Consider the following 25,392-nt stretch of genomic DNA (forward strand, 5'->3'; position numbering starts at 1 on the left):
GTTGCAGAGCTGTGTGTGTTTGTGGGTCGCGGCTGAAGAACAGAGATGAACGCTGCTGTCACACACCACCTCCACCCCAACACACCAACACCCCAACACACCAACACCCCAACACACCACCACACCAACACACCTCCACCCCAACACACCAACACACCAACACACCAACACACCACCACCCCAACACCCCAACACACCACCCCAACACACCAACACCCCAACACACCAACACACCTCCACCCCAACACACCAACACCCCAACACACCACCACCCCAACACACCCCAACACACCAACACACCACCACCCCAACACCTCAACACACCAACACACCAACACACCACCACCCCAACACCTCAACACACCAACACCCCAACACACCACCACACCAACACACCACCACCCCAACACCCCAACACACCACCACCCCAACACCCCAACACACCACCACCCCAACACACCCCAACACACCACCACCCCAACACACCAACACACCAACACCCCAACACACCAACACCCCAACACCACAACACACCACCACCCCAACACACCAACACACCACCACACCACCACCCCAACACCCCAACACACCAACACCCCAACACACCACCACCCCAACACCCCAACACCCCAACACACCACCACCCCAACACCTCAACACACCAACACCCCAACACACCAACACCCCAACACACCAACACACCTCCACCCCAACACACCAACACACCAACACACCTCCACCCCAACACACCACCACCCCAACACCTCAACACACCAACACCCCAACACACCTCCACCCCAACACACCTCCACCCCAAAACACCAACACCCCAACACACCAACACACCTCCACCCCAACACACCTCCACCCCAACACACCAACACACCAACACCACAGCACCCCAGCCAACAGTCTGTAATAAGCCCCTCTGGGTTCTACATATTAGAACGACAAGTGGTAAATGTAGTTTATGGATTTCTCTCCCACTGGGCGCACTGTTAGTCAGGCTGTTTAATGGCCCTCCTGAACTTGAGTGTTCAGTTCCAGGGAGTCTGTGTTCCGTGCTGCGTGTTCCGTGCTGCGTGTTCCGTGCTGCGTGTTCCGTGCTGCGTGTTCTCTGCTGCGTGTTCCGTGTTGCATGTTCCTCATGTTGGTCAGGGCTGCTCCTCAGCAGTGACTGCAGGGTATTAAGCTTTTACTGGCAGGAAGGCAAGATGTGGTTTACAGGCAACACATATCTGGCCTTTACACTCAAATGAAACGCCACAGTGAATATCTGCTTTATTTCTCTTAAGTAGTCCCCAGACTCTAGATAATAACGGCTATTAGACAGATGTGAGGAAATTAGTTCTCTGTGTGTGTGCTGTCATAAAGCATGTTTTAAAGTGGGGTAGTGGAACCATGGTTTTAGACACACAGTCACAGCATAGGAACACACACACATACATAACTAAGACACACACACACATAACTAAGACATAACACACATAGACATGCACACACACACAACACAAACACACTAAGATGACAGGAAGTGAACAGGGGAAACACCTGAGGCTCCTCACCGCTGTAACCAGTCGACCCCACGACCGTCCTGGTGACCAGATGCACCTTCCACTTCCTGTCTCACTTCCTGTCCTGAGATTTGAACCCAGAGTCAGGTGACTGCCCCCATTTCCCTTTGCGGGTGAAAGAGTCTCGTTAGACTTCCAAGCGGTCGACCACACGTGTGCTTTCTCCTGGTCTCATGGTTCCTGGACGCTTTTAGCCAAAGTGACGTACGGCAGATGACCTCTTGAGTGGCAGTCAGATGCTCCTTTACCTCGCCACATCCAGCCCCACTGACGGTCCAGGACAGGAGGCTGTCACATGGGCCTGGCCAGTCCTGTTAATGGGCCTGTGTGACAAGGAATTCAACTGAATGACATCATAATGTAATTATCTATGAATCCAGATAGTCTTAATAAGGCTGACCTAACTGGATTTGTATAAATTTTGAAGCCACAGAAAATCAGGTAGGCACGGAGCTAGGGACCAGGAAGCTAGGGACCAAAGAGTTGGTGTCCTGTAAGTCTGTCACCCCAGTGTGGCCTGGGCCACTTCCCCCTATGCCACCAAACCCTCTCTGGGCGGGGTGCTCAACATACAGGAAGTGATTCCACCAGCTCTGATATCATCACGCTCTGCTGAGGGGAAAATAACAAAAACATCCAAATCAGAGCTTTTATGCCCGTCATTGGAAAGTCCCAGCGACGGGCTGGAGTTCAGGCAGCTGGCGGATGCCAGAGATGACCTCTGTTTCTGTCTAACCTCCACCTGCCATGGACACTTGCCGCGCTGTGATTGGACAGGGTGGAACGGACACAGATGACGTCACACACTTGTCACTTGTGCTCAACCCAATGTCCTGATCTCTGGGGTCAGTCAGGCAGCTTTCAAATGTAGTTCAATCAAATCTACTGTGAACACTAACCGTCTGTGTTGTCTCCTAGACTACAACAGCAGTGACCAGAAGACGGCTTGCAGGAAACACGACCTGTACGTCAGCTTCCGGGAGCTTGGTTGGCAGGTGAGATCTAGCTGACACAGTCTAGAGCCACATTCTGATCGTGTGTATCTAGAAAGTAGAGCAGAACATCAGGGATCAGAAGTGCAACAACTCCTCACACACTCAATATCCAAAACAATGAAGAGTTTGCAAAGATTGCAAAAGCCCTTTTGAGACATACAGATCTGGCCTCTCTAAGATCTGCTCATAGTCTTGGTTACCTGGTTACCTGGTTACGGATCCTTGTAGCCATGGTAGTGTTAGGAGAGCGTTATCCCTGTCAGGGCGACCAGCTGCAGTGTGTCCGTGGTAACGAGGGCCCTGTGTTTGACAGGAATGGATCATTGCTCCGGAGGGCTACGCTGCTAACTACTGTGAAGGGGAGTGCTCCTTCCCCCTCAACGCTCACATGAACGCCACCAACCACGCCATCGTGCAGACTCTGGTCAGTATCCAACAGCAACCAGGGAAACACGTGTTCCCTCAACCCCTAACCTTCCCTCCTCTGAAGCTGACATTCTGGTATGTTCCCCCTCTGAAGGTCCACCTATTGAACCCGGAGAACGTTCCCAAGCCGTGCTGCGCCCCCACCAAGCTGCACGCCATCTCTGTGCTCTACTTCGACGACAACTCCAACGTCATCCTGAAGAAATACAAGAACATGGTGGTCCGAGCCTGTGGCTGTCACTGACCCTGGGGACCTCCAGCACCTGGAGACCAGCACCTGGAGACCAGCACTGGACCAGTCACACCTCTACCAACACACCCTGGAGATCAGGATTGGACCAGTTACACCAGCTTAAACATTCTGGAGATCAGGATTGGACCAGTTACACCAGCTTTAACATTCTGGAGATCAGGATTGGACCAGTTACACCAGCTTTAATATTCTGGAGATCAGGATTGGACCAGTTACACCAGCTTTAATATTCTGGAGATCAGGATTGTACCAGTTAGACCAGCTTTTACAGACTGTAGACCAGTTAGACAATGAAGAACAGATGCTGGACTGATGTTAGACTAAACTTGGACTAACGTTCGGTGGATTGAAACTTTGTCCACCATCTGCCCGTTCGTTGCATTGGAGCCTCAACGTCTAGGATCTGCGTGTATGTGTGTGTGTGTGTATCTGTGTGAGAACTGGCATCTCTCTCCTGTCCTCAGACTGAGGGAAGCTGGTGATCATCCCCACTGCTGTCTGTCCACCGCTCATCCTCCCTCATCCTCCTCCCCAGACTGTCCCTCCACCCCTCATCCTCCTCTCCAGACTGTCCCTCCACCCCTCATCCTCCCTCATCCTCTTCTCCAGAGTTGCTGTTAGCCATGGCTCTCTGCTCTGACTACAGTCTAACTACTCTTCCAACAGATAGACGGTGTATACTGAGTCTAAAACAAAACTGATTTTAACTCAATTCAAATGAAAATGTGTCAGAAAACATTGCAGCTCATGGAAATTCTCCCTTCGTTTCCTCTACTCGTGTATTAGTTCTGCTCCGGAGCTCTTAGATGTTTGCCTTCCAAAAATACATATGGACTGGACCAGTATGCCCACATACTATCCTAGGCGTCGTTTCCTCAAAATATCACTAGCGTGTCAATATTTGTAGGGCCCAGATTGTGGTCATATGCACCAATCTGGTTCAACATGTCGCAGGTTGTGGTCGAACTGATGTTTTCCTTCAAAGAGCAATAGAAAGGACTTTTATGTCTCTGACTTCCTGCAAACAGCCATTTCTGTGTTGGGGTCTCGTGGCTATCCCTCTAAACACCACGGAGAGAAGGGCTATGCGTTTGGTTGAAAAGACAAACTAACGAGGTTCATCTATGAATTCACTCCTTGTTTGTGACCATAAATGAACTAAAAGTTACACCCTCTGTCCATATGTTTCTGAATGAATAACGTATAACTGTGAGCCTTTTAACAACACCGGCTGGACTTTATTTTACAGTACATAACTTCACCGAAATATTACAAGGTCAACAAAGAAAGTCACAATTATTGATGACTCCATTTTAACAAACACTCATACCTTTTGGAAGTTACCAATTGTGTTGAATTTGAAGTATTTGTTACTATATACATTGTGAGTAGTACTGTAAAATAAATTGCTATACAAATTATATTTTTCCAAGAACTTGTCATGAATTTGACAGTTTATATAACTGTGCTAGTATAACAGAATGACATACCTTTGTGCCTAACCAAGGTTTGATTGGTTAGATCACCTAACCAATCAGAACTCATGAAATATACCTCTGGTAAGCTGCTGTTTGTGTGATCATGTTTAGACATATGTGTGTGTAAATACTTGTACATTTTCAGTTTATTTATTTCACATTTTAAGATGAATCATTAACAGAAAATAAGCAATAACAAATTAAAATATAACATATTTTTGGAAAAGTCATTTTATTACAAAATCTCAAGTTACAACTTCCCCATTCTTCTTTTTGTGTAAAAAATGCCTGGGTAGAGTCCAACTCTATAACCCTAACCCTGGGTAGAGTCCAACTCTATAACCCTAACCCTGGGTAGAGTACAACTCATTCACAGGAAAAATACTGCTCTCTTTTTACTGGAGTCTGCTTCAACCATGTGATATTCATAAAGACTTTAATGACAATAAGTGGTTAACCTCATGATGCATTTGTTTCCATTGATTGAGCGCTGAATGTTATATGATCTCACAGCCAACACACACAAACACACTGTCAGTTGGGCTGACAGTCTCTTGAGAAAGTGAAAGATGTTGAGTTGTACAGCTATGTATAACATGGACTAGCTCCGCCCCCTCCTGAACCAGACTCCGCCCCCTCCTGAACCAGACTGTATCAAGGTGGAAAACAAAACATTCATTCTTACATTTGTTGTCGTACATTTAAAACGCCATGGAAGACCACACAGTCTAAACAGACTGAAAGTGCAGTTGGATGTGAGACTGATAGCCAGCAGAGATGCATCCCTGAGGGTTAAGTTTGTCACCTGGATGGATAAAGTACCGTCAACTTAACACAACACCACCGGACGTCCAACCAGTCGACCCCCACAGGACAAACAACACAGTAACACAATTACAGTTCATGATATATCACGACTCATCAACAACTAATTTCTGCAGTTTCAGAAAATGGAGGCAGGGGTCCAGACATGTTTGTGTGAATGCGGAGTCGGGGCAACGAATGTAAAACATTCAAGTGCCATCCACTTCCGGTTCGTAAGGGTTAGACGTCGTGGCTCGCGTGACACGTCAGGGATGGTGGGTGGGGCTGGCCGTCTTAATTAAACCGATTGGAGGATAGAGAAAGAGGGCTGGCGCTTGAATGGGACAAGAGCGTTCCCATTGGCCAGATATGCAGTGTGGGGGGGGGGTGTCGAGGAAGGCACTAGGTCCCCGCTACAGCTCGTCTCGGGCCTGCTTCATGACGAAGGCATGCAGGCTCTCCAGGTCACGCCCCCCGTGGTGCTCCTCCCCCTGCTGACCCGCCCGGAACAGCAGCAACGTGGGGTACCCACGCACCTGGGGGCAGGGGTAGAATCATACAGGGGTCAGGTTTAGAGTTGTGAACAGGTTCAGGGGTCATGTGACACAGCTTTATGAGCTTCAGGAATCCAGAGAAGCTCCAGGGTTTACAGAGCTGTATCACCAAGGCAACAGCCTTCATCACATGATGAGGTGACTACGCTTTACAACTTCACTCACACAGGACAGTCTGTGTGTGTGTGTGTGTGTGCACACGCATGTGTGTGTGTAGGAAAGGTCCGGTTGTGATAGTCACAAAAGTGTGTTTCCCAGAGAGAACGCTCGCTGGCTCGCTCCCTCCTCCTCCCCCCCCCCCTCCTCCTCCCTCCATCCATCCATCCCCCCCTACTCCTCCTTCCTCCTCTTCCCCCCTCCTCCTCCCCCCCCTTCCGTGTTCAGAAACTCACCGCAAACCTGTTGCAGAGCGAGCGCTCCACGGTGCAGTCCACTGTGGCCACCTTCACGTCTGTCAGACCAGGGAACTCCTTCCTGGAGAGATGCTCCCAGGTGGGGGCCAGGTTCTTACAGTGACCACACCTGGGGGCAGGGGGGGTTAAAATAGCTTCTACACACGCTGGTCTTTACGAGGATCTGCCGTGCGTGATTAACGAGGACATTAGCGATCAGGAGCTTGATGGGGAGCGTGACCCAGATGTGCCACTTTTACAAATGCGGTCATTGTCATTCCAGAGATAGACATGATACAACAGTCCTTTCTTACCAGGGGGCGTAGAACTTGATGAAGGTGAAACCTTTGGCCACCAGATCGTCAAAGTTGCTCTCGGTGAGGGTCACAACACCTGACTGTTGGAGACAGACAGACTTTAGTTAGTCAAGTATACTGGACTGTTATCATATGTTCAGAATCACTCCACCTAAATCAGCTGTTGTGGGTTGAGCTTTGGCAACGGCATCTTTCTCATCGCCACACCTCGTTTCTCTGTGGTGGAGCAGGCCCTGACACACATGATGTCATCCTTCACACTCAGCAGAGAGTAGCTGGATGTCTTGGCATGGAGTGGAAGGAAATAGCTGGCCAGACCATAATTACTGTTGAGCGCTGCATAGCGTTGGTCTGGTGTGTGGAGAGGTCCTACATACATTCCCCATAATACATTAATATTAATGCTTTTATCAAAAGCAATGTACAATCGGAGCAAGCGTCGATCTTCTTTCAAACCCTCTAACCACCAAGCTGCTCCCGTCTGCAGCAGCGTGGGGGGTTCTGATGGCCTTTAGCTTGCTCACACACACCTCCTCTTGAGCAGGCTCGGCGCTGGGCGGCTCCACCTCGTCGGGCCCGGCGTCTTCCTCACCAAGAGCCTCCTCCACCTTCAGCTGGGCATCCACAAAGTCCTTCAGGGAGTCAAGATCCCTTTTGCCCCGATACTGCTCTGTCTGCAGGAACACAGCAAAACAGCCATCACCATCATCACCACCATCACCACCATCACCACCACCATCATCATCATCATGTGTTCATTTCAGAGATGCTTTGATCCAGTTATGACCGGGGGGGTGATTGCAACCTCATGATTTGAAGTCAAACTACTAAGTCAGTTCCTGGGTGGCACAGGTGGTTACTATACTGAGGAGTGAGTTTGACCAGTTCAACTGGGTTCCACTAACTCACCACCCCCTCAAACACAAGAAGGAGAGCGAGCCTGTCTGAAGGTGATCTTCACAGCTCCTTCCTGTTGCCTACCTTCTCTCCATTCCTGAAGAACAGCAGGGTGGGGTATCCACGCACCGAGTTCTCCGAGCACACCTCGTAATGCTGCGTGCAGTCCACCTGGCCAATCAGAAACAAGACAGGTCTCAGGCTAGCCAATCAGGTTCATTCACATAGTAGTCATATCACCCATGTTTGTCTTTTCTACAGTTCAGCATATGGGTACTGTGTACATATTTGCAGAAGAGGATGATGGTATGATCAACATCCTGGTCTGACAGATGCCAGCAGCCGAATGTTGCTCTGCCCAACACTCCGCTTTGTTTGATCAACTCAATGAGAGTGAAAGCAGAGAGAGAGAGCGAGAGAGAGCAGTACGTCCAGCCCCTCACCTTGCCTATCTTGACGGTCTCTGAGTGCTCCAGGCTGGAAGCCAGCTGTTCCCAGGTAGGGGCCATTGCCTTGCAGTGACCACACCACGGGGCGAAGAACTTGACAAAGTGAGATCCTACGAAAAGGATTGGAGAAAGAGGAGAGGGAACACACAGAGGGGTAGAGGAGATGGAACACACAGAGGGGTAGAGGAGAGGGAACACAGAGGGGTAGAGGAGAGGGAACACAGAGGGGTAGAGGAGAGGGAACACAGAGGGGTAGAGGAGAGGGAACACACAGAGGGGTAGAGGAGAGGGAACACAGAGGGGTAGAGGAGAGGGAACACAGAGGGGTAGAGGAGAGGGAACACAGAGGGGTAGAGGAGAGGGAACACACAGAGGGGTAGAGGAGAGGGAACACAGAGGGGTAGAGGAGAGGGAACACAGAGGGGTAGAGGAGAGGGAACACAGAGGGGTAGAGGAGAGGGAACACAGAGGGGTAGAGGAGAGGGAACACAGAGGGGTAGAGGAGAGGGAACACACAGAGGGGTAGAGGAGAGGGAACACAGAGGGGTAGAGGAGAGGGAACACAGAGGGGTAGAGGAGAGGGAACACAGAGGGGTAGAGGAGAGGGAACACACAGAGGGGTAGAGGAGAGGGAACACAGAGGGGTAGAGGAGAGGGAACACAGAGGGGTAGAGGAGAGGGAACACAGAGGGGTAGAGGAGAGGGAACACACAGAGGGATGGCAAAAACTAAATATTTAGAAAGTAGTAAACTAGTTACGGGCGTCTTCAGGAGGGGGGGCTAACTTCCAGCCAGAACAAGCAGAGCACCAAATATGCCCCTTCAGTATCACTGGCCTTGAAACTCAACTATACTGTGTGTTTACTGAGGGTAAATGCTAACTCATTAAGCAACATCATTATGGCCATGCTGCCAAGATTCCACAGTGAAACCTATAAACATTCTTCTTAGAAATGGCCATGTCATATCCTGTCTTTTTTCTCCAAATATACGAATGATTAATTTCTCTTGTACAACCTAAACATTTGACTCAAACAGAGCTTGAGAGCAGTAATTTCAGTGGGGCAATTATCAAGGCTGCCATTTATTTAAGTTGTGTCCAGCGACTGGAAACATGAATTTATAACAGAGACAAGTGCGCTGTATAGTAGCTATGGCGACTGACAGAATATATCCAAGCGAAATTTTAACACACAAAAAGTATTACATAAAATTCTGGATTATATTGGTAAAACTGTGATGTATAGATACAGAAGTTCAGCATACACGAAAACAGAAGCTGTTTTTCGAACAGGAAGGGAAACTGTATTTCAAGTTGAGGAAGTGGCCCTCTTGATTCAAACTGTTTATGAAACCACTGTTTCCTGGTTTGGGGTGTTAAGAACCCTCGCCAGGTCACCCAGACTCGTACCTGTAGCGATGTGGCCCTTGAAGCTGGCAGCAGAGAGGTCGTAGAGCCCCTGCTTGACCTCCGGGACCAGGGGGAGCTCCAACTCACTCTCTGGCTCCTGACACACACACACACACACACACACACACACACACACACACACATTAATTACACTGCCCACATCATCGGCAGATCTCTCTAGCCCTAGAGATCTAAGACTTGGAGCATGTCTGGAAGAGGAAGGTCAGGGTGAGAGGAAGGTCAGGGAGAGAGGAAGGTCAGGGAGAGAGGAAGGTCAGGGAGAGAGGAAGGTCAGGGGGAGAGGAAGGTCAGGGTGAGAGGAAGGTCAGGGTGAGAGGAAGGTCAGGGAGAGAGGAAGGTCAGGGTGAGAGGAAGGTCAGGGTGAGAGGAAGGTCAGGGAGAGAGGAAGGTCAGGGAGAGAGGAAGGTCAGGGAGAGAGGAAGGTCAGGGAGAGAGGAAGGTCAGGGTGAGAGGAAGGTCAGGGTGAGAGGAAGGTCAGGGTGAGAGGAAGGTCAGGGTGACCTCACCTCAGGAACCTCCTGCAGGGTCTTCAGCATCCACGTCTCCAGAGACTGCAGATCCCTGGAACCCTGGTACTTCACTGGCTCCAGCTCAGGCTTGAACAGAACCAGCCTGCACAGAGAGCAAGAGAACTGCTTACAACACACACAGAACCAGCCTGCACAGAGCAAGAGGACTGCTTACAACACACACACACACACAATCCCCAATGAGCTACTGAGCAAAAACCTCAACCACTGAGCTGTACCCATCCCCATGCTCTACCACTGAGCTGTACCCATCCCCATGCTCTACCACTGAGCTATACCCATCCCCATGCTCTACCACTGAGCTGTACCCATCCCCATGTTCTACCACTGAGCTATACCCATCCCCATGTTCTACCACTGAGCTATACCCATCCCCATGCTCTACCACTGAGCTGTACCCATCCCCATGCTCTACCACTGAGCTGTACCCATCCCCATGCTCTACCACTGAGCTGTACCCATCCCCCATAGTGCAACAGCAGTATTGCTGAGACAGTGGTAGCTACTCACGTGGGGTATCCCCTGATCCCGTGGACGTTGGAGCAGAATTTGACATCTTGAGTGCAGTCAACCTTGACTACATACACGGGAGGCGATGCCATGCTGTTGTACTTGTCTGCTAGTTCGTTCCAGGTGCTCTGCAGCCGCTGGCAGTGGCCACACCTGAGCACGAGATCAAGGATCAGTAGGGCAACGCTGAACAGTATTTCGGTGCGCAGTCGAGGATTCCCCCAAGGCAAGTAGGGTGAAGTGCCTTGCCCATGGACACAACTTAATTTTTGCCGGCCGGACATCGAACCGGCAACCTTCTGATTAGTAGCCTGATTTCCTAACCGCTAAGCCATCTGACTCCCCTGTATTATACCAGTGCAGTTTTTTTTTTTTTACATTTTTATAATAACTACAGTGCAACAATAATATATCAGCAATATTACATCGTACAGTGCAACACAAGAAAGCATCATATCGGAACATACTTGTCAAAGAGACAATCTCGGAGAATGTAATAACCTCAAGATACTGTAGACGAGAGACACTTAGAAATTGGATACATTAATGATGATTTGTTAGATCGCAGAACTATGTCCTGTTTGGGGGAAACAACGCAAAACATAATCCTGTTTAATCACCTTGTCTCGTTAAGTAATCTGTGCCAAGGACATGAATGAGTACAGTACAGCTTCACGTACGATTGCATGACAAGGAAGGAATAAAGTTGTTTGGAGGTGGCAAGGTTTTGCTAAATGTTTATATAAAGACAGCATGAGAGCGTGTATGTATTCACGGTTACGTAGCCAGTCAATCTCTGCTTGCCACGTCCGCGGCTACATTCCGCCGGTCTCCAGTACTGTAGCTACTGTTCCTGCTAGCTAAATTAGCTAAAGCTAGCTGACATCCTAGCAATAGAAACTACTCTAATGTTACTTGCTTGAAACTTAAATTAAACGACAAAAGTTGAAAACACCAAGCCATGCTCCTGGGTACCTTTGAGCTAAAGTTTTTTTTGTATCGTCACAGTGTTTTCTATTTTATTTAGTCTAGCTTGCTCTTTAGTCTATTCTGGTGGTTAGCATAACCAACCGCTCGTCTACCTGGCTAGGCTAGTTAGCTAGTCGGCTTGCTAACACATTGGTGGCTGCAAACTTAGTGCAACGATATTTCTCCTTACGGTACACGGTGGTAGCACGGTGAGACAGTAAAGGCAAACTGCTGTAGTTAGTCAGACATCATATCAACAGTGTCCCAACGTGATAGCCGACTAGCTAGTTCATTCATTCACTTACAGCTTAGTTAGGCTAGCCACCTATCTTGCTAAAGTGGAGACTTACCAAGGAGCGAAGAACATGACAAAGTGTGGTGCGGTGGGCACAGCGTTGTTAAACATCTCCACTGTGTACGTATGCTTGACATGTTCGTCCTCTTCTGTGTCCGCGTCGCAAAAAACGGATCCAAAAAGTAACGTGCAGTAAATCAAACCTAACAAAAAAGGCGTGCAATTCAGTGCAATAGAAGCCATGTTCCGTCTTTGCGAGCTAGCTAATGCCACCGGTCTCTATGTGAGAGCACTTCGCCAGACTCTGAGTTGGTCGCTGACTACTCAGGAATGTTGCAGGTCTGTACCTAACTGGATAGGTCTACACAAATGGGAGTATCTCGGAATTTCACTGCAGACAAATATGTGATCCGGATACCGTACAGATCAGTGGCTTCACACAAACCCTGCGCATCTCCAGTCCTACACATAAACGATGGAAATTCAAACAAGTGTCCGTCACAAGCATGTGATTTTGCAGCTAGATGACCTGGCAGTGTGTGCACGCCTGTTAAATGGAAGGATTTCAGCAGAACGATCAATCATTAGGTATATTATCATAAAAATCACTCTCTATTTGTACACACATTATTTAGAGTTTTAAATGTTTTTAGTTAAAACAATAACAGCAAGTATCCATGTATAGTAGAAGCAAAGTGAAGTCACAGAAACGTTAGTGTGACAGCTGTCAACAGAGTCATTTAGTGGGCAGATTTCAGCGTCACCAGCTATGAATCAATGTTGCGTATGATGGTGCTTGTGCATGGTCTATGGCTGTCAGCAGCTGTTTGGCAGCAAGATACTGTTTCCTAACACCCATCCTTCTGAAGCACAACGCCTCCCTTTGAACACTATTTAAAACGTTAAAAGTGATTTGTGGGCAGATCATAAGCGCTTACATTGCAGAAGACAAAAAACACACAAAAAAACAACGTAATCTGTGATTTCACTGCAAAGTATTTGGGTTGGAGCTGAAAACTGGAGGGTGACTTATTTAATGTTTGTCAGATATGAGTAAAAGTTGCCTGTACTTTCACCCTAACTAACAGTGCCTGAGAATGAGAACATTCAGGGCTATTAATTAATCCAGTTTATTGCTGTGGGTATAAGCTTGCCTCCTGGGGGCTGTAGTCCAGTACAGTGGGAACTCTATAAACCTGCCCTCAGTTCCCAAGGCCCCAGCATGTGTTTCTAGCTGGACTGATGACTCTGGCTGGTCCAAGCATTTCCACCCTGTCGCCTGTAGACTTTAGAGTAGACTACTGGCAGCAGACTGCACTAGTAGACTACTGATGCTTGTGTACTACAGTCCTGATACCAGGTCCACTCAGATGGGGGGATGGGTGTAGGGGGAGAGGAGGTGTGGGGGCCATGCACATGTTGAGGGAGAGAGGAGGGTGTGTTGGGGGAGAGAGGAGGGTGTGTTGGGGGAGAGAGGAGGGTGCAGGGTGTGTTGGGGGAGAGAGGAGGGTGCAGGGTGTGTTGGGGGAGAGAGGAGGGTGTAGGGTGTGTTGGGGGAGAGAGGAGGGTGTTGGGGGAGAGAGGAGGGCGTGTTGGGGGAGAGAGGAGGGTGTGTTTTGGGAGAGAGGAGGGTGTGTTGGGGAGAGAGGAGGATGTAGGGTGTGTTGGGGGAGAGAGGAGGGTGCAGGGTGTGTTGGGGGAGAGAAGAGGGTGTAGGGTGTGTTGGGGGAGAGAGGAGGGTGTTGGGGGAGAGAGGAGGGTGTGTTGGGGGAGAGAGGAGGGTGTAGGGTGTGTTGGGGGAGAGAGGATGGTGTAGGGTGTGTTGGGGGAGAGAGGATGGTGTAGGGTGTGTTGGGGGAGAGAGGATGGTGTAGGGTGTGTTGGGGGAGAGAGGAGGATGTAGGGTGTGTTGGCGGTAGGGGTGTGTGTCAGGGAACAAGGGGTTGTGGGTTGGGGGGCGGGGGCTATGGGCATAGTTGGGTCATGAGTGTTCTGCTAGAGCATTTTACTGCAGATTAAGAAGTTGCAGGTTCCAATCCCTCCTTTACATCACTTTGGATAACTGTGTCTGGTGACCATGGGTCTAGTTAGACTGGGACCAGTGGCTGGGAGGTGACCAGGGTCAGAGGGAGGTGACCAGAGTCAGAGGGAGGTGACCAGGATCAGAGGGAGGTGACCAGGGTCAGAGGGAGGTGACCAGGGTCAGAGGGAGGTGACCAGGGTCAAAGAGAGGTGACCAGGGTCAAAGAGAGGTGACCAGGGTCAGAGGGAGGTGACCAGGATTAGAGGGAAGTGACCAGGGTCAGAGGGACATGACCAGGGTCAGAGGGAGGTGACCAGGGTCAGAGGGACGTGACCAGGGTCAGAGAGAGGTGACCAGGGTCAGAGAGGGGTGACCAGGGTCAGAGAGGGGTGACCAGGATCAGGGGAGGAAACCAGGGTCAGAGGGAGGTGACCAGGATCAGGGGAGGAAACCAGGGTCAGAGGGAGGTGACCAGGATCAGGGGAGGAAACCTGCCCTCAACCCAACATGCCTTATAAACGGCTTGGTAGACAGCCTGGCTACCTCAGTGCTGAGAGCAGAGCATGCTAATACATCAAATGGAGAAAGGTGGAGTCCAGTCTAACCCCGCTGCTGTAACATGCGGTCGTTGTGGTTGACTGAAGTTGAGCCACTTGTCAGCGACTCCCAACTCAGAGAAATCATATCTTTAAAGATATTTTTTGTTTTGTCTGCATGAGTCATGAAAGGCTCTTCATGAAGGAGTCTGCTGGCCTGTACCAACTCTCTCAGGGAAACATACTACCTGCCTGGACATCTGCTAAGAGGAGAAACAAGTATTTTCTTTCTGGATTCTAAATCCTCCTCCACAAATATCTGAATCAGAATAGTAAAACAATGTACAACGATGAACTCCTGGTGGCCGTTACCAAGCCTAGCAAATAACCACACTCCTTAATAATCCCCTGTACGGTTTAATCGTAACATGTTATGGTTGTGGTAAAAGCGATTCAATTGCGGCTGACACATTTATGTCAGTGTCTCACAGTGGAGGCCAAGTTGTCTCGGTGCTGGTAGCAGCATGTGCAGTAGGTTCTCTGCTGGCCAGCAGGCAGCATGTGCAGTAGGTTCTCTGCTGGCCAGCAGGCAGCATGTGCAGAAGGAAAACCAAAGGACTTCGTGGATTTGAGGACATGGTGTTTGTTTTTATTAATTGCCTAAAGTTGGTGGTTTAGAGTGAAAGAGTCGGCAGGCGGGGCAAAGACAGAGTAAAAAAAAAAAAGGTGTTCTTTACTTTTTTTTTGTCTACACCGGAGCGTCTGATCTACTGCACAGTGGGTCTCCCTCCGCGTCAGTAGTTCTCGTACGCGGAGCTGCTCGTGTTCTTGGTATGTGGACATGGCCAGAGACCGGAGGACGCAGGATGCGGTCGCTGGAGGGGAACGTGGAACGCTGTGGATGTCATTCACAGACGGACTGCTAGACCAACTACTTGCCGGTAGAACTGCTCCCACGCTATCCGACCACTGCGCCGAAACCTCTGTCGTCTCGTCCTTTCATGCAGATACGCCCGGGAGGCGTTTCCATGGCAATCCCCATTGTGTTTTCTACTCCCTCCAGCTCGGTGGTTGGCTGCATCTGAGGACGAGCCTCCGGAGGCATGGGTCAGAATCACCGTCTCTGTTCTGCTTCCTGTGTTGCAAGGCTGGGGACTTCCTGTGGCTGTGCAGGTAGACACAGTGAGGCCAGGACTGTCAGGAACAGGTGCATTCTGGGAACTGAAGTCAGCGCAGGGTAAAGCATGTAATTCGCTTGTCCAAGGGCTACAACTTGTCAACACATGACCACAGGGACCGGCCGTTTGATTACGACAAGCAATAAATCCCAGAGCAGCTCTGTGTTGCTGGTAATGTGATCCAGGTCTGGATCAGAGCGCTAAGCAGCCACACAGGACAGGACTGGATGGAGAGCTGCTCAGGGAACAGCTCTGTCTGAGTTTCCCATCCCACGCGTGTCTGTGCTGGTAGAGGGGCTGCAGATTCTTCGGTTGCCAGATAAGTGGACATCCCCCTGTGGGAGGATGTGGAGATTGAGAGAGCAGAGAGGCCGATCTGTGAAGTCTATCACCACATTGCAGCTCACAGGAAAGTGAACATCTTGTCTTCAGAGGTGATGTGTTAGATGCAGGAAAAATGGGCAAGTGTAAGGATTTGAACGACGTTGACAAGGGCCAAATTGTGATAGCTAACGACTGAGTCAGAGCATCTCTAAGACTGCAGCTCTTGTGGGGTTCCTGGTCTGTAGTGGGGTTGTTTTGGGGTTCCTGGTCTGCAGTGGTCAGTACCTGAAAAGTGTTCACATTGCTGAAAGAGCTCATGCTTGTCCTGAATGCTGGTTTCATCATCCCACATTTCATTCTATAGGTGGGGAGATATAGACTTTACAGTGAAGTTACAACAAGACCTCAGATCCTCTGGAATCCCTCCTGGACACACTGAGGCACAGGCAGAGCCTTCCAGAATGATGCATCAAGGCTTGTTTATATTTTTCCTTTTAAAAAAGAAAATAGCAGATTTAGTCACTTACCCTCTCATGGAAAAGGGAAAAAGGGCCCTGCCTTGTTGAAGCGAGCTGCCAGTGAGAGGTGGCCAAGTCTCAAAACAGATGTTTACTGTTTTCCTAAGGATGATTTGTTCTCTGCTTGTTATTGATGGCGGTCCAACCATAACCACACTCCCCTTGCTACAACTGAGCGTCATGGAAGGGGGGGGGGGGGGGGGGGGGGGGGGGTGTATCTGCTGTGTGTGTGTTGCCTTTGTGTCCTTGTGTTGCCTGTATGTGTGTGTGCGTTACCTGTATATGTGTGTGTGTGTGTGCAGGTCTGCAGATGTGGCCCTGGTTGGCCCCCCACTCCCAGGGTCCCCACAGAAGCCATTAAGCTGTGGCTGGTGGAGTAATGTGTTTGGCTTGGCCTCGGCCCCGGGCCCCGGCCCAAGGGCAGGAGCAGGTGCTGGGAAGCTCTGGACTACTGCTCACACCCTCCTTTGATCTCTGCTCCAGGACAGCCATCCCTCTCCTCCCTCCCTCCCTCCCTCCCTCCCTCCCTCCCTCCCTCCCTCCCTCCCTCCCTCCCTCCCTCCCTCCCTCCCTCCCTCCCTCCCTCCCTCCCTCCCTCCCTCCCTCCCTCCCTCCCTCCCTCTCCTCTCTCTCTCCCTCCCTCCCCCCCTTCTTTCTTTCTCTCTCCCTCCCTCTTTCTCTCTCTCCCTCCCTCCCTTAACTGGCCCTGGAAAATAAAATAATCAAAGTAATAAAAGTGAAGAAGCAGAGAAACACAGAGACATTGTGTCTGTCAGGTAGAAAACTCAACAGATGGACTGCTGTTGGAGGAAACAACTTCCCTTGAGATCGGTTGCTTCATCCTCAACAAGGAATAATGACTCACATGACAACCTCCTTAACAACGAGCCGCCATGACAACGAGCCGCCATGAACTTCTGGTGGGATACCAGACGCTGCTACAAGTTCCTCGTCCAGATTGATCCAGAAACACAACACCAGCTCATACACACACAAAACCGGCTCAAACAGGCGGGCAGTCTTAATCCAAGTGAGGAAACTCACCCTTCAGAATCCCATGCAGAAAGGTTTGACCTGTCCAGACTGTAGCATCAAACATTTCTTTATAAATCCTAACTGAAAAGTATTTTTTAAAGGCCTGATGGAGAGAGAATAAAACAGAAAAGAGATTTAGCAGAATGATTAGGGGAGCCTCTCTGGGAAAGCTACCATCCTTGGGAAAGAATGAGACCACAGTCCATGGGAATCCCAGCAGACATAAGAACCTCCCTGTGTGTCCACAGGTGACGACAAGAATATGTTCATTCAGCAGATGATTCTACAGTATGTACAGGGGGGTTTCGAACCCGTAACCTCTAGATCTGCAGTCAGATGCTCTACTACTGGGCCATACCCAGTGATGGATGCAACTAGGGATTTGAACCTAGGATCTTTTGATACAGTCAAATGCTCTAACCACTGGGCTCTCCCTTAGACACAAAGGCAGACAAAATAACGATACTCTGGCTTTTGTCTTGATGTTCCCAACAGATGCCAGTCAACCTGAGAGCACATCTGAAGTTAAACCAATTCAGAATTTAGGAGCGAACTGTCCCTTCACCCCTCCACATTCCTATGTGACAGTGCCCTGTGATGGATAGCTTGCTAGTGCTTGCTGCTATTGTGTACCATTACAACCTCATCCACAACATGAGAGCGAACAATGACCAGGGGCCTAAAAACACAGCTCTGATAACCACAGCCCCTCCCTCCTCTCCGTCTCCTGAGGGCTGTAGATAAACTCTTATCAAGGGGCTCTTGATAAGACTTTAGGGGGGTGAGTCCCTAAAGGACATGGGAGGGGGCACAAATAAATCTAACCCGATTAATTCCTCCTTCCTGTCGTCATTCTGGAGGAGAGAGGCGGCGGGGGTGTGAAGGAGGAGGAAGAGCAGGAAGAGAGAGGGTCTGACATCCCCTCACCAGTCACACATGTTGAGTCCCTGAGACTGGGGGCCGGGCGGGAGAGTGTGAGGGAGGGGGGCTGTGGGAACCTTTCAAAAATAGTACCTGTCTGGTAGGAACCGGGAACGGGGGAGGGAGGGGTAGGGGGGTCGTTGGCACAGGATCCAGACATTCCTGAAGCTCTAGACGACAGCATGTTCCGTGGTAGTTCTGCGATGACAGGCCATTCTCTGGGACGTCCCTGGCCATTGTTCAGCTGTGATCGACCGAGGGAGGGGTATGTTGTTACTGGCTTCTTATCTGTGTTTCTTTGACAGGACTTGGCAAGGGCAGCGTAGCGTGTGTGTCCAGCCCCCCCCCACCTCCTCTCCGACACACTGCATCTGAAGAGGGGGATGTCTGAGTTGACTCTGAATGAGAGGACACGTAGTTGTATTTCTATTTTGACTGACAATGGCTTTTGAACCTACTTGTTCCAGTGTCCTGGCAGCACCTCCATGCCCTTGCAAGAACAAATATCCACTTCTTACTTCATTACACTGCTGTTCCCTTCTCCCCACTTAACGACTCTCAGGGTGAAGGTCTGCTGTTACTTAGCGACTCTCAGGGTGAAGGTCTGCTGTTACTTAGCGACTCTCAGGGTGAAGGTCTGCTGTTACTTAGCGACTCTCAGGGTGAAGGTCTGCTGTTGCATAGCGACTCTCAGGGTGAAGGTCTGCTGTTACTTAGCGACTCTCAAGGTGAAGGTCTGCTGTTGCATAGCGACTCTCAGGGTGAAGGTCTGCTGTTGCTTAGCGACTCTCAGGGAGAAGGTCTGCTGTTACTTAGCGACTCTCAGGGTGAAGGTCTGCTGATGCTTAGCGACTCTCAGGGTGAAGGTCTGCTGTTGCTTAGCGACTCTCAGGGTGAAGGTCTGCTTTTGCTTAGCGACTCTCAGGGTGAAGGTCTGCTGTTGCTTAGCGACTCTCAGGGTGAAGGTCTGCTGTTGCTTAGCGACTCTCAGGGTGAAGGTCTGCTGTTGCCAAAGAATTCACATTAGCAGCTGGCTTAGCATCCCACAGGGCCGTGCACCGCCCCCTGTGGAGCGGTAAGACCACGGTATTAACTGGGAGGCACACCCCGATTGTTCATTGCAGTTTTCATTTTGGACCCCATAGTAATTGAGTGAGTGCTGTTATGGCCATAATAAAGCAGGGAGCAGAGCACAAAAGAGGCTGAGAAGATCTCCCGGGTCGTAAATGAACGCTTCCCATTGTTCCTTAGCTGACTCTGAAACTGTTTTTGCTACTTACAACCCCCCCCCCCTACCTCAGTTTTACCTTCCTGGCAAGGAGAGAAATCCCTTTCTCTTTCTCCCTCACACTCTTTCTCTCTCCCCCCTCCTCTCTCTCACACTTTTTGAGAGGAGTTTAGTGAGGGGGAGGTGGAGGGCCAGTCCTGCTGTCAGTCAGGTTCTAAAGAGCAGCAGCGGTCCTTTCTGGGTTTATTGGTTCTGGCGGTGTGAGAGTGGAGGAGAGGGGGAACACTGGAACGCTGGCTTCCATCAGAGGGGACGAGAAGATGATAAAACCGAGACCAGGGCACACGGATTGTGTGAGGAATGTTCAAAGAGGAAAGCTGGTCTGGCACACGGGCTGTTAGGAAGCGGCTCTGGCGTTTTGAAGTAAGAGTACGGATGTGTCCGTGACTCTTGCAGGTTCCTTAAACTATCCTGATACCTCTGTCCATCGCAGCAGTCCTCCATGAATGTAGCTAGTGCTAGTGACCCATCTAACGATGTAGCTAGTGCTAGTGACCCATCTAACGATGTAGCTAGTGCTAGGAACTCTTCTATGGATGTAGCTAGTCGTCAGAGGTCAGGGGTCAGAGTTAGCAAGACAAGCAGCCATCAGACATTTCCTCCCCCCCCCCCCCCCCCCCCCCCCTCAGATTGATGTTGGCAGCAGGACCGTCTCTTGGATCGCTGGGCTCTAGCTCCATAACAGGAAGAACACACTGCTCTCTGATAGGCCGAGGAGACAGAAAACAAAGTCGGGCTTCCCCCCGGCACGAGGCAGCGGGCAGGAGGACGATAAGGCAGCCTCCCCTGCTCCACACTCATCCTCCCAAAACGCAGTAGAAAACAGCAGAGAAGTCACTCACTCAAGTAGAAGTACAGATACTCATGTTTAAAAAGGCAGAAAAGGAAAAACTTCCAGGAAAAGTTCAGAGAGAAAAGACAGAAGAAGCCTTGTGAGGAGCAGGTCAGTGAGGGCTCCCCTCCTTCAGAGACCATGGTGATGCAGAGAGGTGCAGACCAGAGGCTGGGCACAGTTAGACAGGGAGAAGAGAACTGAGGAGATACCTGCCTTCATGCAGCCCTGTGCTTATGGATGGATGTCTACAGGTCACATGGTCTTACATGCCACGGTATTTATAGCTCATGCCCAGCTAACACTATGACTTTGCTGTTGACCTTTTGGCATTTAACCTGTCTGCTTTCTCCTTCTCTCCCTCCCTCCGTCACTTAGTCCCTCCCTCTTCCTCCCTCCTCTATTTCCCTACCTCTCTCTCCCTCCCTCTATTTCCCTACCTCTCTCTCCCCTTGTCTCCCTCCCTCTTTCCAACCAGAGTAAATAAACATGGCCAGATGAAGGCTGCTTTGTTGGCTGAGCAGGGTCGTGTTTCCCTCTGTCACTCCTTGTTAGTTTGTGATGATCTGTCTGGCTCTGCCCTGCCACCCCCCTGACCTCCACACACCTACCCTGCCCTGCCACCCTGACCTCCACACATCTACCCTGCCCTGCCACCCCCCTGACCTCCACACACCTACCCTGCCCTGCCACCCTGACCTCCACACACCTACCCTGCCCTGCCACCCCCCATCTACCCTGCCACCCCCCTGACCTCCACACACCTACCCTGCCCTGCCACCCTGACCTCCACACATCTACCCTGCCCTGCCACCCCCCTGACCTCCACACACCTGCCCTGCCACCCTGACCTCCACACACCTACCCTGCCCTGCCACCCCCCTGACCTCCACACACCTACCCTGCCACCCCCCTGACCTCCACACACCTACCCTGCCACCCCCCTGACCTCCACACACCTACCCTGCCACCCCCCTGACCTCCACACACCTACCCTGCCCTGCCACCCCCCATCTACCCTGCCACCCCCCTGACCTCCACACACCTACCCTGCCACCCCCCTGACCTCCACACACCTACCCTGCCACCCCCCTGACCTCCACACACCTGCCCTGCCACCCCCCTGTCCTCCACACACCTACCCTGCCCTGCCACCCCCCTGTCCTCCACACATCTACCCTCCCACCACCCTCTCTTACCCAGTCTCTTCCCCAGGACACCCAACTGAGCTGGCCCAGACAGCTAGGAGCCAGACTCCCCTGAAAAATGACACAGTGTTTGAGTTAATGGTTGTATAGATGAAATGGTACTAGCAAGGCTTCAATGACTAAAAATTATGTCTTCATTCAACAGAAGCTTGCAATACAGGGGGGATTCAAACCTTAGACCTCCTGATCCTCAGAGTTCTACCACTGAGCTATACCCACACCTAGACTGTGTAAGTTAGTAGAGGGGAAGAAACCAAAGCTTTGCTTGACTCGTGTTGATGAGGTCAACTCTCTTTCCCGCTGCAACAACGGCGGTGTGAGTGAGAGTGCGTGTGCCTTCTGTATGTTGATGAGGGCTTCTTAAATATTTGTTCTGTCACACGGTACGAGATAAACTCCAGTTCCCAGCCTCCCAGGAATGTCCCGCATGCACGTTCATCCATCAATCTGTCGGAATTGTCTGCCATTGTCCAGCGCGGACACGTCTGTAATCACAACACTTCATAAGACAACAGACAGCCCAGCTGTTTGACCGAACACGATAAGGAGAACTGCAGAATATTCGTAAGGCAGACTTTCGTTCAGACTTTCATTCAACAAATCATTTTATTATCTCCTCTTAACAAGAGCTTGGCTCGTGCAGGAGAAGCAGGATGACCAACCTGTCCCGGTAAGAAGATCAGCATGTCCACATCGTTTCATCAACACTGCTCTGAACAGTTCCCCTCACTGCTCTGAACAGTTCCCCTCACACTGACATTCTCACCCCCCCCCCCCCCCAGCCCCCCCCCTCTTAGTTTGTCCTCTGGATGAAGAAGAGGTGCTCAGAAGTGGGAGAACTTGGCTAGGTCCTTCTTCATCTCACTGTACTGGCAGCTGAGGCGCCCTACTGCCTTGGTGTGCTCCTCATCCACTTCCTCCTTCTGGCTCTGCTGCTCCTTCAGGAACTCCTCCCAGTCCTCCCTCCTCCTCTCCAGGCTGGCCTGAATGTAGGGGCTCTGAGGGAGCAGACGACTCAGTAAGGGGGCGATCAGAACGATCTGGGGACACATATCACCTCCACCCTGCCACTGGCAGGAACCTAACGTCATATGAGGCACTCGGGGTTCGAACCTCCATAAAAACACACACAGTTATTTATTTTTAAATATCGCCCAGCTCCGAAAATGTAAATGCCCCAGGGCTGCTGTTTATGTCTGGGATGGGAGTTCACTACGTCTCAGACAGTGGTTCCAGGCCTAGCCCCTGGTAAACACAACTGTAAGCTTTTTTACAGCCTATGATGACATAGCCTGCGTTGGTACATAACTGGCAGTAACCATCGTTATGGATAAGAATCTGTGATCCTCAAAACAAGGTTGATGAGTGTGACTGGAGCTGGCTGGCTCTTACCTGCTGGGCCTCTAGCTCCCTCTGCTGGATCCTCAGGGTCATGTGATTAGCAGCCTCCACTAAGAGATGCAACCAGAGAAAACATCCTCAGTGTCATGTGATTAGCAGCCTCCACTAAGAGATGCAACCAGAGAAAACATCCTCAGTGTCATGTGATTAGCAGCCTCCACTAAGAGATGCAACCAGAGAAAACATCCTCAGTGTCATGTGATTAGCAGCCTCCACTAAGAGATGCAACCAGAGAAAACATCCTCAGTGTCATGTGATTAGCAGCCTCCACTAAGAGATGCAACCAGAGAAAACATTTCAACCCACATTTTTCTAATGTGGGTTGGACAGATTTTTTTTAATGAACTGAGGATGTGGTCGTATTTTCTTAAACTGACTGAACAGATTCCAAAGTGATACATAATGAAACATACATCCCTGGGTTAGTGAGTTATAAAGTGCACTTGTAGAGTCGTGGATCATGGTCCATTCAACTGTGAAAGGTTGAGGAAGCCGTGTTTCAGAGTGTGACAGAGTGAAGGAGAGGCCTTACGTCGCGTGAGGGCCTCGCAGAGATGCTCGTGCATGGTCTGGGTGCAGTGTGGTAACACCACCTGGTTGGTTTCCACCACCAGCTTGTTCAGTTTCTCCAGCAGACGGACCTCTCTGTGTCCACGCTTCTCCTGTTCCACCACAGACAACCACGTATTTCACACAGACACTCAATTTATCACTGAAATTGTACGGCAAACACTGCGCAAATTTCAAGACACTCACCTCAAATTCCCTCACAAAGTAGCGTATCTCTCCTTGTGTGATCGGCCTGTGGTCTACAATTCTGGATTGTATGTCACCAACATCTAGACAGAGACACAAGCCTATGGTGTCAGATTCATGTCAAAAGTCACAAGCGCATAAATTATTTCACATGCGCATTGCCCAGATATGAACTTTTCACTTCCAAAATATAAGTACTCGTGCACAAATTCAAGAACTGACAGTTGCACAGGTCACTGCGAGGGGCCTGGCACACCTTAACTCATAGTTTTACTTTTTGGGGGAATCTTTTGTAAAATATTTTTTTCAACCTTTTAAAACTTTTGGGGGGAAATATCTTAGGAGAGGACTTTTTATGGAAAATATTTTGACAACCTTTCAAAACTTTTTTCAAAACTTTTTTTTTCCACACACAGTGAAAGCAAAGGAGAACAGAGAAGCCTAAAACAAAGTAGATTAAAGCAGAGCACAGTAAAGTATAGTAGAGTCCTCATAAAGTACTCATCAATGATGCAAACTTTTGTTTAGAAACTTTTTGTATACAGTTTTTCTTTCAACCTTTGTTCAACCTTTATTTTTTTTGTTCAATTTTTTTCAAAAACCTTTGTTCAAACTTTATTCTCAATACTTTCTTTTCACACACAGTGAAAGGATAGACAACTAAAAAAATATTTTTACAACCTTTCAAAACTTCTTTCCCAAAATATTTTTCTCAAGGCTGCCACAGTGAGAGGCTGCAATACTGAGAGGCTGCAGCACTGAGAGGCTGCAGTACTGAGAGGCTGCAGAACTGAGAGGCTGCAGAACTGAGAGGCTGCAGTAGTAAGAAGCTGCAGTAGTAAGAGGCTGCAGAACTGAGAGGCTGCAGCAGTGTGTCTGTTCTTCTCCCAAACACAGGCCGTCAGTGTCCCAACGACACTGCACATTTACACAGCTTGTAGTACACCACCAGTCTCACTCAACCATTATCTCTTTCATGCCTCTCTATCTCTCTCTTCTCTCAACTACCTGTACAACTCGGTTGTTGAATCTGTGCGAGAGTAGTTAACTTATATTTTGCGAGTGTAAAGTTAACATCTGCGAATGTGAAATAATCTACGCGCTTGCAATTTTTGACATAAATCTGACGCTACTGCAACAAACAAACCACCCCGGTACAGCTAAGGCTCTTATTTTAAGAAAAGCGAAATGTTACAACTCTGTCGTTGAGGTTACAACAGAGTTGTAACATTTCGCTAGGTTCTAGCTAGATAGCTACTGTTAGGTAAACTAGCTAGGTGATATTGTTTAAGATGGTTCTTCTCACCTTTCCAAATCTTCTCCATGGCCCCGCACCTACAAACAACACCAACCGAATAATTCTTAATACAGTCGTATTTCTTCTTAGCTAGCTATACAACGTTTTAAAATAATAAAATACACATTGAAACAGAAAACGATGAAGAACGAACGTTCCTGGGTTTAACAGTAGCAGCTGAACTGATGTCAGCTGACTCG

General features: G+C 49.7%; 3 protein-coding genes across 3 annotated transcripts in view; 1 reads left to right on the forward strand and 2 right to left on the reverse strand.

Moving 5' to 3' along the window:
- bmp6 (bone morphogenetic protein 6) overlaps positions 1 to 4,476 on the forward strand; it is a 26,118-nt gene extending 21,642 nt beyond the window's left edge. The window contains exons 5-7 of the mRNA XM_067251314.1: positions 2,493 to 2,569; positions 2,883 to 2,993; positions 3,090 to 4,476. Coding sequence (XP_067107415.1) covers positions 2,493 to 2,569; positions 2,883 to 2,993; positions 3,090 to 3,239 — 338 coding nt within the window. The 3' untranslated portion in view covers positions 3,240 to 4,476. The remainder of the gene's footprint in view (positions 1 to 2,492; positions 2,570 to 2,882; positions 2,994 to 3,089) is intronic.
- Positions 4,477 to 4,516: 40 nt separating this feature from the next.
- On the reverse strand, positions 4,517 to 12,259 carry txndc5 (thioredoxin domain containing 5). The gene is made up of 10 exons (XM_067251315.1): positions 11,931 to 12,259; positions 10,612 to 10,764; positions 10,078 to 10,183; positions 9,551 to 9,647; positions 8,134 to 8,249; positions 7,775 to 7,861; positions 7,324 to 7,467; positions 6,791 to 6,873; positions 6,477 to 6,606; positions 4,517 to 6,066 (listed from the first exon to the last, which is right to left on the reverse strand). The coding sequence occupies exons 1-10, from the start codon at positions 12,116 to 12,118 to the stop codon at positions 5,944 to 5,946; spliced, it is 1,227 nt and encodes a 408-aa protein (XP_067107416.1). The 5' UTR covers positions 12,119 to 12,259; the 3' UTR covers positions 4,517 to 5,943.
- A 10,248-nt stretch (positions 12,260 to 22,507) lies between these two features.
- bloc1s5 (biogenesis of lysosomal organelles complex-1, subunit 5, muted) lies at positions 22,508 to 25,369 on the reverse strand. The gene is made up of 5 exons (XM_067252061.1): positions 25,202 to 25,369; positions 23,896 to 23,978; positions 23,672 to 23,801; positions 23,131 to 23,189; positions 22,508 to 22,736 (listed from the first exon to the last, which is right to left on the reverse strand). Exons 1-5 carry the CDS (start codon positions 25,218 to 25,220, stop codon positions 22,563 to 22,565), a joined length of 465 nt encoding a protein of 154 aa, XP_067108162.1. The 5' UTR covers positions 25,221 to 25,369; the 3' UTR covers positions 22,508 to 22,562.
- Between the last annotated feature and the right edge of the window lie 23 nt (positions 25,370 to 25,392).

The sequence above is a fragment of the Osmerus mordax genome, chromosome 15, assembly GCF_038355195.1.
Source record: "Osmerus mordax isolate fOsmMor3 chromosome 15, fOsmMor3.pri, whole genome shotgun sequence".
In the NCBI taxonomy this organism is placed as follows: domain Eukaryota; kingdom Metazoa; phylum Chordata; class Actinopteri; order Osmeriformes; family Osmeridae; genus Osmerus; species Osmerus mordax.

Bases quoted from the DNA above. Each gene is read 5' to 3' on its own strand.
- bloc1s5 (XM_067252061.1), bottom strand. The intron at 23,802-23,895 runs GTGAGTGTCTTG...GTGGTGGAACAG, and splicing joins ACTTTGTGAGGGAATTTGAG to GAGAAGCGTGGACACAGAGA. The intron at 23,190-23,671 runs GTAAGGCCTCTC...TGCATCTCTTAG, and splicing joins CTGCGAGGCCCTCACGCGAC to TGGAGGCTGCTAATCACATG.
- txndc5 (XM_067251315.1), bottom strand. From the start codon at position 12,118: ATGGCTTCTATTGCACTGAATTGCACGCCTTTTTTGTTAGGTTTGATT. The intron at 8,250-9,550 runs GTACGAGTCTGG...TCCTTTTCGTAG, and splicing joins CAAGGGCCACATCGCTACAG to GATCTCACTTTGTCAAGTTC. The intron at 6,067-6,476 runs GTGAGTTTCTGA...CCCTGCCCCCAG, and splicing joins CGCTCTGCAACAGGTTTGCG to GTGCGTGGGTACCCCACGTT.